Source organism: Bombina bombina, chromosome 1 (assembly GCF_027579735.1).
Source record: "Bombina bombina isolate aBomBom1 chromosome 1, aBomBom1.pri, whole genome shotgun sequence".
NCBI lineage: Eukaryota > Metazoa > Chordata > Amphibia > Anura > Bombinatoridae > Bombina > Bombina bombina.
Window position 1 is genome coordinate 268849031 of NC_069499.1, and position 14367 is coordinate 268863397.

Sequence of the window (14367 nt, forward strand, 5' to 3'; positions counted from 1 at the left end):
CACACATTTGTCTCTTGTGATTGGCTAGCTAGATGTGTTCAGCTTCCTGCCAGTAGTGCAATGCTGTTCCTTCAGCAAAGAATAACAAGATAGTGAAGCAAATTTGATAATAGAAGAAAATTAAAAAAAAAAAAAAAAATTTATTTTTTTATCCAAATTTTGAAATGAAATTTTGGATTTCCTATCCCTTTTTAATGTTGCCACAGCTGTGAGAGGGTTTTGAGGGGGTCAAGTCACAATATATATGCAGTCTTTATAACAGAATGTGGGGGGGAAATGTAATAATCACATATTTTATTAGCAATAATTCTGCCACAAAGATAACATTTTGCTCCCTATATCTAAGCATAAATCACCTATTCCTGATACCAATAGGCAACCATTTTTAAAATGAAGTGCTGCTCATGTGTACAATAAAGCAACGCGCCCATTGTGCACGTCACTGGCAGAATTATGTTTGGAGAAGTTTATTCATAGGTTTCTTAAACCGAGTAAAAACGTGATTTTATAAACTTCTATACGGAACTGAATAGCATCTCTATTGCATTTGCACTGTGTTGGAGAGAAGAAAAAAAAGAAGAAAAATTAGATTTTTTTATGGAATGTTCTATTTGTCATCTCTGTGCCTTCCTCTGTAAAATTTAGTGTTAATTTTTTTCTTCTTCAAGGGTTGTTTATGTCCGCTTAGTTTTGTGGGTTTGAAGGGGGAGGGATCGGCGTGAGAGCTGTCACTAACTTTCTCTGCGCTCTCTACTGTGGGTGGGTGCTGATCCCTCTGGCCAATGCCCTGGAAGCCGGGCTCTACATTTAAAGAACTGGCAGCTAAGCGTTGCTGCAATGAGGACACATGGGCTGCATCTCTAGAAATAGCGGACACATCCTCTAGGATTTTGCACCAGGTGAGCGTTAAGTTTGGGAAGTGTGTGTGTGTATATATATATCGTGCAGACTAGGTCGCTATTTTACAAATTAATAAAGTATACAGCTTTATAAGTGTACATCTGCGTGTTTTCCTTGTATTATTTTTCTTTTTTTTAACCTATTAGTGATAAATATATTTATGTATGTATGTATGTATATATATATATATATATATATATATATATATATATATATATATATATATATATATATATATGCACACAGGTTTAAATGTAATAAGTATCAAAAGTCAGAGTAATGTTTTTTTTTTTAATGTTTTTTTTTAATGTTTGTTATTTTTTTGTTATTGATCACTATGATTTTTTTATGTCTCCGTTTAAGATTTTGTGTTAAACTATAAAATTACTGCATTAGTGGTTGTTTAATAATATATGGACTCTTACATATGTAAGTGTGTGTTCTACTGATCCCTTAATAAACGCTGTTTTGTTTCACCTTAAATTTCTATATTCAGTTTTAAAATTACTGCATCTAGTTATTTCATGGATATATGAGTTCCTATACCTTTCTTTATAATTACATACATAATATGTATGTGAGTGTATATATATATATATATATATATATATATATATATATATATATATATATATATATATATATATATATACACATACATATATATTTTTTTATTCTAACTTCATATTGATGGAATGTCTATACATAGAAAGAACTAGAACTAATTGACTAACTGCAAGCTTTTATGTGTAGTCAGTGTTAAATAAAACCAGATTGCAAACTGATTTAGAAAACTGCAAAATGTAAAACAGATACACTCTGATGGTAGTCATCAATTGTTTGTCGGTATGCCTAACTTTATGTACTGGTAGAAAAAAAGCCTTATGTATATATACTGTAATCTTCATACAATACATATATGTTTTGTCATTGCATATTCTATATAATTGTAACAATTAGCTAAAACTTGCTTTTGCACTTTTTGTGGTAGTCTTATTGACACTTAATTATTTATTAATGCCATTTTAATTAATTCAGCTGTTATTGATGTTGGTTCTATTCTTAGTGTATATGGGTTAATTTTGTACATATATATATATATATATATATATATATATATATGTGCTGCCCATATTAATGAAGCCACACCCTTGATATGGTGTGCGCAGATTTTAATATAATGATATAAATATATTATATTCTTGTTCTTCTGCACCAGATGTTGCTAAATGTAAAATGTTGATGTATGTTGAATGATCCAAAAAGTTTTTATACTAGAATTAAAATTTTAGGAGCCATCATACTGACTCTCTGAATTTGTCAAGCTGTATTCTAAGCTTATTATTTCCTACCCTTTAAAGCTTTCCATTAATTTTTATGAAATGGCTTTGACATATTTCCTATGTTATTATAAATAATTGTATATAAAGAACAAATATACAGTGGAGCATCTACTCCCTTTTTATCAACACCTGGTTGCTGCCCATTGTCAGGAGTGAGAGGTAAATATAATGTCCCCCTCACACCCCTCTATATGTCTTGTATCCCTCAGACCCCTCTATATGGCAGTCTTGTATCCCTCAGACCCCTCTATATGGCAGTCTTGTCTCCCTCACACCCCTCTATATGGAAGTCTTGTCTCCCTCACACCCCTCTATATGGCAGTTGTGTCTCCCTCACACCCCTCTATATGGCAGTCTTGTATCCCTCACACCCCTCTATATGGCAGTCTTGTCTCCCTCACACCCCTCTATATGGCAGTCTTGTCTCCCTCACTCCCCTCTATATGGCAGTCTTGTCTCCCTCACACCCCTCTATATGGAAGTCTTGTCTCCCTCACACCCCTCTATATGGAAGTTTTGTCTCCCTCACACCCCTCTATATGGCAGTCTTGTCTCCCTCACACCCCTCTATATGACAGTCTTGTCTCCCTCACACCCCTCTATATGGCAGTCTTGTCTCCCTCACACCCCTCTATATGGAAGTCTTGTCTCCCTTACACCCCTCTATATGGAAGTCTTGTCTCCCTCACACCCCTCTATATGGCAGTCTTGTATCCCTCACACCCCTCTATACGGAAGTCTTGTCTCCCTCACACCCCTCTATATGGCAGTCTTGTCTCCCTCACACCCCTCTATATGGCAGTCTTGTCTCCCTTACACCCCTCTATATGGCAGTCTTGTATCCCTCACACCCATCTATATGGCAGTCTTGTATCCCTCACACCCATCTATATGGCAGTCTTGTCTCCCTCACTCCTCTCTATATGTAAGTCTTGTCTCCCTCACACCCCTCTATATGGCAGTCTTGTCTCCCTCACACCCCTCTATATGGCAGTCTTGTATCCCTCACACCCATCTATATGGCAGTCTTGTATCTCTCACACCAGTCCATGGTCACATTTCTGCCGTTTTGTCACTCTGTCTCATCTTAGTCCACGTTACTGTCTTCTCCCCCTCTTAGATTTCTAATTTATTTGTTTCTATTTGAGTCTCTTAATTCCATTGGCTGTCTCTTTTAATGTAGCACTCTCCCGTGTTCTTTCCTATGCTCCCTCAGCTATTTTGTAACCATACCCATGTTATGTACTTTTATGCTCAGTTTATTTTTCTGTCTCTGTAGTTCTCTGCCCCCCTCATTTCTCACTGCTTCAATATGATGTATGTTTGCTGCCCCTGAGTACCCCACACAATCATGGTTTTATATCTGCCCTTTCTCCATCTCTGAGTGTGTCTCCCTCATCTCTTGTATCTGTGCATAGTAGTGTAGTTTACAAATCCGATAGCATCGTGGTCCTTACTTCATATGACTTATCCATCCTAGTATGTTTTATTCACCATTTGTGCTATTTAAAAAAAAAAAAAAAAAACTTTCCAATTTACTTTTATTACGAAATTTACCTCATTCTCATTTTTTTGTTGTTAAAAGCATACTTAGGTATGTATCTTGCACGTCAGAAGTTATATGGCAATATAATGTTGGCACAATGTATATGTAAGTATATTGTTAAAATTGTTCTTGTAAAACTGCTACTATATAGTGCTCCAGACACATGCATGCTACCCACGTAGGCAGAAAAATGTGACAATTAAGTCAATGTAATAAATTGTACATTTTTTTATTTTTTTTTATTGTATGCTCTGAATCATGAAAGAAAAAGTATCTGGTTTCTTCTTTTCTACACATTTATTTGATCTGTCTCCCTTTCTTCCTCTGTCTCTTCCCCTCCAATGCTACATTTTCCCTAGCTCCCAGCCACTATTTATGTTTACCCCATCACTATAGCTGTCTTTTTCTCTCCGTCTCTCTTTCTCTCACAAGGACTTCTTGCCCATTTGACTTATCTCCCATTTCTTCATGGCTTTGTCTCTCTCCTTACCTAAAGTTTTAGTGAGAGGCAAAAGTTGTTATATGGCTGGCAGGTTGTATCAGTGGGTATGTGAGCATAAGGTGTGAGATTGGCAGCTGAATTTCTTTAAGGTGGGACGATAAACTGATATTGCTAAATAAAGTAGACCCATCACTTGAAATGCAGAATTCTCATCTGTTTAATGAAGATAATCATATGTTTGTGCATTTTGGGTGGGAGAATGAATCCATTGGATCATTCATTCATTCATTCACCATTTTTATCTATGGTGGCTAAACAGCCATTAAAATCAGGCTATGTTATATAAAGGTCAGACGGTGGTAACTTACATCCCTCCGCCCACTCTCTATGAATGAGAAGATGTTTAAAGCTTCACATGTGAACAAATACAGAACATTCAAAATTGTATGTTTATGTTTGTTAGGTTTGTGTAAGAGGTAATAGGTGAGTGCATTTATGTGACACTGGTGTGTGTGTATGCATGAAAGAAGCAGGAAGGTAGATGATAGATGTTGGTGATAAAAGGAGACCGGGAGAGAGGCTGGTGTATGAAAAAGGCAGATGTGTGTAAGATGTGTGGTGTCTGAGGAATAGATGTGAGTGTATGTAGGAGTGTGTCTGAAGAAGGTTAAATGATTGGCAGGTGTATATGTGTATACATCTATGTGTGTGAGAGGAATTGTTATTAAAAAAAAGTCTGGTAATTTAATTATCCTTTGTATGAAATAAGTTGTTTAACTTGACGTCACTTTGGCTTCTCCCAAGTCATAGCCTCAAAAATAGAGACATGAAAATTAGTAGGCTTTTTAGCCGAGAGCTTTGCTCTTCATGGGCAAAGCCATATGCAATAATTTCCTATAGGATTTTTTATACAGTAGATTCAAGTCTCCGGATGTAGTTGAATTTAAAGCAGCCACAGCCTGTACTTCATAGCCCTTCCTTCAAAATAATGCTGGAATTGGAGCTCTGTGTAAACACATCATTGAAGAGGTGCCAAGCTGTGCCATTATATGAGACTTTGTTCCTCCTCAGGGACAACAAACCTGTGGAACCAAGCATTAGAATGTTGTGATATTTCTACTATACTTACTCAAATCTAATCACTTTGCTCAGTTAAATCTATTTTGACTTGTCCCTACGTTTTACACTAAATAAAAGATTTGATGAGGATTTCTAGCAATGACACTGATCTAGATTAACTTAAACACAGTCCCACACATGGCTCACAGCTTAAATTCATTACGTCTTTCTAGCTGTGGTAAATTTGAGTTTGAGGAAAGTTGTCACTAAAGAGCCAACCTTGTAGAGGTCCTGTTGCCTAATTAGCTATGTGCTAGGGGTATGGTTTTCATTATAATGTAGTTCAGTGAGGTCTCTTATTGTATTTACTAAACTCATTGTGGAAAATGAGACAAATGTAACTAAACTCATTGTTGACAATAAGAAAAAGGATACTTTTGAAAAATAAACTATTATTTTTTATCATAATGATTGTCAGTTAATTGTAGAGCTCCAAAAGATTCTACCTATAAACAATAGGTATAATATGCAAAGGGTAGAGGACCCTGCCAAGAATTGCACTGTTGTAAATCACCTTACATGAAAGAAGAAAGTGGTAGCAAATTAAAATTATATTATGGTTTTAAGACTGAGATTCAAATGGACATTAAGGTCAAAATATGAACATGAATATGAAGGCGCAGTTAGACTTGGAATTGGATGTTTGTTTGCAGCTGTTCACAGGGATCAATTGCCCACTGGCTGATAATTTCACCTTCTAGCAATATAACACATTAACCCCTTAATGACCGGACCATTTTTCAATTTTCTTACCCTTAATGACAATGGCTATTTTTACATTTCTGCAGTGTTTGTGTTTAGCTGTAATTTTCCTCTTACTCATTTACTGTACCCATACATATTATATACCGTTTTTCTCGCCATTAAATGGACTTTCTAAGGATACCATTATTTTCATCATATCTTATAATTTCCTATAAAAAAAATATAAAATATGAGGAAAAAATTGAAAAAAACACACTTTTTCTAACTTTGACCCCCAAAATCTGTTACACATCTACAATCACCAAAAAACACCTATGCTAAATAGTTTCTAAATTTTGTCCTGAGTTTAGAAATACCCAATGTTTACATGTTCTTTACTTTTTTTGCAAGTTATAGGGCCATAAATACAAGTAGCACTTTGCTATTTCCAAACAACTTTTTTTCAAAATTAGCGCTAGTTACATTGGAACCCTGATATCTGTCAGGAATACCTGAATATCCCTTGACATGTATATATTTTTTTTTAGAAGACAACCCAAAGTATTGATCTAGGCCCATTTTGGTATATTTCATGCCACCATTTCACCGCCAAATGTCATCAAATAAAAAAAAAAGTTCACTTTTTCACAAATTTTGTCACAAACTTTAGGTTTCCCACTGAAATTATTTACAAACAGCTTCTGCAATTAAGGCACAAATGGTTGTAAATGCTTCTTTGGGATCCCCTTTGTTCAGAAATAGCAGACTTATATGGCTTTGGGGTTGCTTTTTGGTAAGTAGAAGGCCGCTAAATGCTGCTGCGCACCACACGTAAATTATGCCCAGCAGTTAAGGGGTTAAATTAGGTAGCTTGTAGGGAGCTTGCAGGGTTAATTTTAGCTTTAGGGTAGAGATCAGCCTCCCACCTGACACATCCCACCCCCTGATCCCTCCCAAACAGTTCTCTTCCCTCCCCCACCCCACAATTGTCCCCGCCATCTTAAGTACTGGCAGAAAGTCTGCCAGTACTAAATAAAAGGAGTTTTTCTTTTTTTTAATAAAAAAAATTAAAATGTTTTAGCTGTGATGGACTCCTGCCTTAGCCCCAACCTCCATGATCCCCCCCCCCAGCTCTCTAACCCTCTCCCCTACCTAATTGCCGCCATCTTGGGTACTGGCAGCTGTCTGCCAGTACCCAATTTGCCCCCCAAAAAAGTGTTTTTTTTATTATTTTTTATTACCATTTTAATTTTTTCTGTAGTGTAGCAGCCCCCCACAATACCCCAACCCCCTCCCCCTCCCAGATCCTCATATATTTACTTTTCCCCCCCTCTTCCCACTCATTGGTGTCAGTGTGGGTAGGTAATCGCGCGCGCGCACGCGCCCCCGCACGCTCCCGGCGTGCACATTGCACTTACAGGAGCCGGATGCCGGGTAGCGATGGGCCGCCCACCCGCCTCCCTGTTGCGCTCCCACCCACCAACGAACCGGCCGCATCGCTACCGGTGCAGAGAAGGCCACAGAGTGGCTCTCTCTGCATCGGATGCTTTCTAAAGGGTATTGCAGGATGCCTCAATATCGAGGCATCACTGCAATACCCTGAGAGCTGCTGGAAGCGATTGCGATCGCTTCCAGCACTCTCTTAGACAAGTGACGTACCAGGTACGTCCATTGTCACTAACTGCAAGTTTTTGCAGGACGTACCTGGTACGTCACTTGTCATTAAGGGGTTAAAACAGATTTTGCACAAACAAACTTTTTAAATTTAAATCAGCAGGAAATTCTTGTTCATGTGCAACTAAAGCTACTGTATAAATGTTCGTTGTCAAAAGTAGACAAAAGTAGGTTTCTGTAGAACAGATGTTTTGTTTTGTTATTTTATTAACAACAAATGCAATATACCTTCCTTTAGATGTAAACGACTACTGTTCTACTTTAATATAATTGAAGTGCCATATTATAGGCATGCTCATAAGTGTGATGCTGAAAAATGCGTGAAAAGTGTGACATTGGATGAAAAATCTATTGCGTATTTTTTTTAGAAAAGAATGTCCAGTTTACTTTATAATGTAAACAGTACTGTGTGGCACTAAACCTAAGTACTCATACTTTTTGTTTTATTACCATCACAGGTTCTGGCAAACTTGTATATTTAAACATGTTAAAACTAATTTATACCTGAAATAAGCTTACATAAAAGCCATTTTGTATTAAAAATGATACAGCTTATACTAATGCTCATAAGAACAATGACCACAACTCTACTGGTTAAGAGACACATATCTCTTCATTATAATAATAAAGTTGTGGTCTGTTCAGGAGAAAATAAAAAGCAGGGTCGATAAAAATCAATTATTCAAAAAAATATCAGATTTTTTTTATTTGTCGGATTTGTTTTTAATTTATATTGGATTTTCTTTTTAATAAAATGCTTTCTACCTAAGACACATTATACTCCAAAGGTTACTCAGCCTGAAATAAGGGTTCATTTTTAATGTAGTTAATGTAGCATGAGGCTATATATTTATGGCTGCAATGTTTACATTTCATCTGGTTGTAAATATTAAGAATGAGGCTTTATCAAGTTTTACTGACTAGTGATTTAAATTGTGATTTTAATCGATTTGATTTGAATTAAATCCACCCTTTCTGAAAGGCATCAATGTCTCTCTAAAGCAGTGCTTTCCAAACTGTGTCGTGACACATTAGTGTGTCAGCGGTAGTGTGTAGGTGTGTACCTGTTTCAGCACAAATTTTTTGGAATTTTAAAATTCTTCTTAAATTTTTTTTGGTTTCCGACATTCCTGCTACGCAAATCACATGGTTGACTTGACACGTGATTGATACCTAGTGAGTCACAGATCATCTTAACCTATTGGCACCGCATAGCGGGAACAGAAACTATTCCCATTGGTGGCACATTGGCTCCTGACTGCACGTGTAGTCTCCTCAATCGGCTTGTGACTGCATGTGTAGTCAGTGAGTGGGACAGCAGTGTGTTTGCAGCGCAGGCTTAAATGCTGAGCTAAAGTCAGAAGTCAAAGTGGTTTTTTTTTTGGAGCTAGCTTCCAGTAGTAAATTGCTGCTCCTGCTCTTGATATATGGATAGGAAGTAGAAGCTTAAAAATGCTTGATGATAAAATGCGAGTGTCTTTATCTAATATTTCACTAAATATCCAGAAACTGTGTTCATCCCATCAACCTCATACATCCCATTAAAATAGTAAGTAGCTATTGGTGTTATTAAACTTTTTTTTTAATTCTTGCACATACTTACTGTTACTTGTAAATACATTTCATTATTATATAATTTATGTATGTGTCCGTATCTCTTAAAACAAGTTAGTTTAACCTCCTGTTTTCTAGTACAACGTTAATTACTGTGTCGCAAAAATTATGTAGGTCTAAAAAGTGTGTCACCAACATGAAGTTTGGAATGCTCTGCTCTAAAGTAAAGAAATAAGTAACAATTGGCCTTGTTCTCAGATATATTTTAAAAACTAACCTTTGTTTCTTTTTCTAGGATGATTCGCTTGGTTTATGTTCTGGGATCACTGTTCCTTCTCTATGGACTCTTACTCCCAGGCACAGAAGGGAAGAAAAAGGTCCGTGGATCCCAAGGAGCCATTCCACCTCCTGACAAAGGCCAACCCAATGACTCTGAGCAAAGCCAAGGACAAACGATTGTTGGGGGCAGAGGAAAAACTAAAGGACAGGCATTGGCAGGCGAGGAAGTTCTGGAGTCTAGTCAGGAGGCTCTCCATGTCACAGAGCGCAAGTATTTGAAGAGAGACTGGTGCAAGACACAGCCTCTAAAGCAAACCATCCATGAAGAGGGATGCAATAGCCGCACTATCATCAACAGGTTTTGCTATGGACAGTGCAATTCCTTCTACATCCCCAGACATATTCGCAAGGAAGAGGGCTCCTTCCAGTCCTGCTCCTTCTGTAAGCCCAAAAAGTTCACTACCATGGTGGTGACCCTCAACTGCCCTGAGTTGCAGCCTCCTAACAAGAAGAAAAGAATCACGCGAGTTAAGCAATGTCGCTGCATCTCAATAGACCTGGATTAACTGTGACCCCAGTGGATAGGAAAACTAGTGGTAAAGCACCTGTTCTGTGTGCACTGAGAGGAATTGTCACGTTGTGATCTTGGTATAGTTTTGTCTCAGCACTTACTCTCATCATCAAAATATGACTTTCCTCGTCGGGCTTTACTAACACACACATTCTTATAAACAAGAACTGATTCCTTCCCCTATTGGAGCTTCACATGATCTAAGTTGGGGAAGTCTAAAGAGTACAAAATGTCCAAGAATAAACGTTGTATGTAAATATATAAATTATTTATTCACGGTTATGTGTTTATGATGCAGGGGTGAACAAGGGATGACTACTTGTGTACAAAAAAGAAACCTCTTATAATCCGACTGAATTAATTGGGAAATGGTGCAGTTTTCAAACGATGAACAAAAATATGAACAGAATTTGTATAAAAATGTGATATAAGTGAATTCTGAGGCAATTTAACATTGTTTAGAGCACATTTATGTTATAAAATATAATAAATAATTTCTTATGCCCTCTTTGTACCACTGTGGCTGTTTGTCAGATGTTCATCAGACACAAGTATAGGAGCAACTGGGAATATGCTTGTGAACCTAATTAAATCATGCACATATTACCCTAAACCAGGGGTTCCCATCTTCTATTTCTTTGGGACACTCAAGTATTTTTGAAACATAGAAGATGCTCATTATTTACGACACACAGTGGACAATAAGTCAATATAACAATACTAACAATACAAAATTATAAGAATTAAAAAAGTAATCATTAGCGCTACGGAATCTGTTGGCGCTCTACAAATACCTGATAATAATCAATAATATTGCACAAGTAATGTCACAAAATCCTTTTTTTTAAAAAAAAAAAAAAAAAAAAAAGTTATAAAGTCTTAATAACCATAGGCTTACACCCTTGATATCCAGAACCTTACCAACAGCTCCCAATAAAAAGCCTGACTCAAATAGTGGCATTTGTTAAAAGATCATGGTTTAATTCATTTGAAAAAGTCATATCATTGCCTTTATGGCATAATTATGAGTTATAATTCAACACAAGAACAACAATGCACCAGCACTGAAAGAAACTAGCATCCTGCACTACTAATGTGGGAGCTGACTAGTGACAGGAGGGGAGCCAGTGGACTAAAAAGGTCAACTGGCTGACCAACAGACCTGGCATGCTCTTCATGCTCTTCCCTCAGCATCAAGTCATCTGCTAACCAGGCCACAATGCCACCACATACAGTTGCTTCTTTTTGACAATTACAACTCAAAACTATGTTTAAAAGATTTCACTAGCTTTGACCTATAAACCACAAGCCAGCTGCATTTCTGCCAGGTTTTTACCTTAATGTGCTCCCTTCCTTTTTAGACAGTATTTTATTATTATTATTATTATCGGTTATTTGTAGAGCACCAACAGATTCCGCAGTGCTATAAACAAAGGGGGAGTACAACAAAACAATTATAGGGATCAAATGGGTAGAGGGCCCTGCCAAGAGTTGCACTGTTGTAGTCAGCTCTTGAGAAGGTGATCAACAAACAGCTGGACTCTTAGGCTTACATGCTAAGGGGGTTCTGGGGATAGAGGAACTGGTATAAAGAAAGGTTAGCGTAGGTTGTATGCATCCCTGAACAGTAGAGTATTTAGGGAGCACTTGAAGCTTTTAAAACTAGAAGAGAGTCTTTTGGAGAGAGGCAGAGAGTTCCACAAGATGGGAGCCAGTCTGGAGAAGTCCTGTAAACGGGAGTTAATCAAAGAAAGATACAACGAGCAGTGTTTCATTCTTTGTGATGCACGTAGCTCAGGACTGTGTCACAGAGTGGGCCCTGGTACTCTGATAGAGACTGATTGTCCTAAAAAAAACCAGAGACCATGGGGTAGATTTATTAAATGCCGGGCGGACATGATTTGCTGTAGCGAATCATGTCCCCCCCGACATCGCTAAATGTCAACAGCATAAGCTGTCGTGATTTAACATTGCACAAGCATTTCTTGTGAAATGCTTGTGCAATGCCGCTCCCTGCACATTTGCTGCCAGTCAGCCGCTAGCAAGCGGTGTCAATTACCCGGATCAGATCGGGATGATTGCAATCAGCCATCTAAAAGTTGGCAGACAAGTTAAAGAGCAGCGGTCTTATGACTGCTGCTTCTTAGCTTAAGGTTCCGGCGAACCGTAAACTTTGGGCAGAGACAGCAGCATCTGCTGCTTGTTAAATCGAGCCCCATGAATCTTTATGTTGGTAAAATTATATCCTTAAGAATGTGAAGCAGAAAATTAAGAGAAATCCAATAGGGTGAATCTGGCACAAACAATTACTAATTAAACAAACAGCTGCTAGTGGTTGTGTCTTTCTTGGTTGTGAGGCCTCCTCAGTGGGGAGTGGGGGGAGCTATAGAGCATATAAGGAGAGGCGCGGAAGCAGTGACACTTCCTATGGAAACCCCAAAGAGCAGCTGATTTTGGCAAACATAGAACGTTTTTAAGAGCTGATAATGACAGATGTTATTTTCTGGTAGAATAAGGCAAGCTCTGAGGTTGAAATTGCTCAGATACTGCGTTGTGTTTGATGTCTTGATCAGTAACTTGCACTTAACCATAGGATTAGGGTCAGGTGTAAATCCCAAAAATGAAAACTAAAAATAAATATTAAAATTTTCTTTAAAGAGAAAAATCAAAGCAACATCTATTATGGAGGAGGGGGGTTGTCTTCTAAATTTCATCAGAGGGGAGGCCCACCAACTAAGACTTTTATTGGTAAAATAAACAAAAGTATGCACACTATCAGAATAATAATGTTATAGGCACAGTGCTGCAGTACTGTACACTTTATCAGTGCAACAGATTGACATTATTATTATGTGATATACATATCAGTATGTAAAAGTATAAGCAGTAACAATGAACACACCAAAATATGAATACATTAGTAAGGACAGAATGTGTAAACTATTAGTAAAATACTATAATATTTATTAAGCAGTATACCCCAGAATACAGTACAATATACACTGATTGCAACATTAATGACATGCTTAAATCTATACATGTTAGTAAGACAGTGATACACAGTTTTATAAATAAATTATTTATTCATAAAATATTTTACCAGGAAGGATACATTGAGATTTCTCTCGTTTTCAAGTATGTCCTGGGTCCACAAAACATTGCATTGATACAATAGGGTACAATAAAATACAAAAACAATAATACACAATATATGCAACAATTTAACATAGAACAGGTAGGAAATATATAATCAACCATGACAGGTGCATTCTGTTTTGAGATATGTAGAGAGGGATCTCTTAAAGGATTTTAGGCTTGGGGAAGGTTTGAAAGTGTGCGGGAGGTTGTTCCATAACTGTGGTGCTCTGTAGGAAAAGGAGGATCGAGCTGCTTTCTTTTTGTATTGAGGCAAGCTAAATAATGTGCTGGAACTGGATCGGAGGATATAGGAGGTGGGAATAGCCGGGGAGAGCATTCTGCTCCGGTAGGGTGGGAGCTTTACAGAAAATCTCTTAAACACAAGGCAGGAAAGATGGAGGGTGCGTCTGGATTCCAACGACAACCAGTTTTGTTCTTTTAGCATGTCACAATGGTGGGTCCTATAGTTACATTGTAGCACAAAGCGGCAGAACGAGTTATACATTGTATTAAGTTTATTAAGGTGAGTTTGCGGTGCAGGTGCATATATTTCATCCCCATAATCCATGATTGGCATCAGCATTTGCTGTACAATCTTTTCCTTTACTGTAGGGCTGAGGCAGGATTTGTTTCTGTACAGGGCACCTAATTTTGGATAAAGTTTAGATGCAAGTTTTTCTATGTGGAGGCCAAAAGATAGATTGGGGTCTTAACAACATACCCAAGTATTTGAAAGAGTGAACTGCGGTCAGCGTGCAATTTGATTTTGTTTTGATGCGTAGATGGGAATTTTGTAATTTGTGTAATTTAGGACCCGTTCCAAAGATCATTGTGACAGTTTTGTCAGTGTTTAGGAAGAGTTTGTTTTTTAAGATCCACTTCTCTACCTCTGTGAACTGGTCTTGGAGCACTGCTGTTATAATAATATGCTAATATTTGCAGTTCTATCAGATTAATACTATCATTTTCTAAGCAGGACATAAACTATAAATCATTTTCTAAGCAGGACATAATCTATAAACATTTTGTACAGTATCAGCATACTGACCCTTTTAAGGGTCACAGCTGTCCTCCGAGGTGACTGGGCGCTGGTTCTACTTGGACCCACCCAGGACCT

General features: G+C 37.5%; 1 protein-coding gene across 1 annotated transcript; it reads left to right on the top strand.

The window, feature by feature from the left end:
- The first annotated feature begins 820 nt into the window (after positions 1 to 820).
- GREM1 (gremlin 1, DAN family BMP antagonist) lies at positions 821 to 10620 on the top strand. Its single transcript, XM_053689778.1, has 2 exons — positions 821 to 899; positions 9558 to 10620. The coding sequence occupies exon 2, from the start codon at positions 9559 to 9561 to the stop codon at positions 10105 to 10107; it is 549 nt and encodes a 182-aa protein (XP_053545753.1). The 5' UTR covers positions 821 to 899; position 9558; the 3' UTR covers positions 10108 to 10620.
- The last annotated feature ends 3747 nt before the right edge of the window (positions 10621 to 14367 follow it).

Excerpts from the sequence above, each read along its gene's own strand:
- GREM1 (XM_053689778.1), top strand. The coding sequence starts at position 9,559 with ATGATTCGCTTGGTTTATGTTCTGGGATCACTGTTCCTTCTCTATGGA.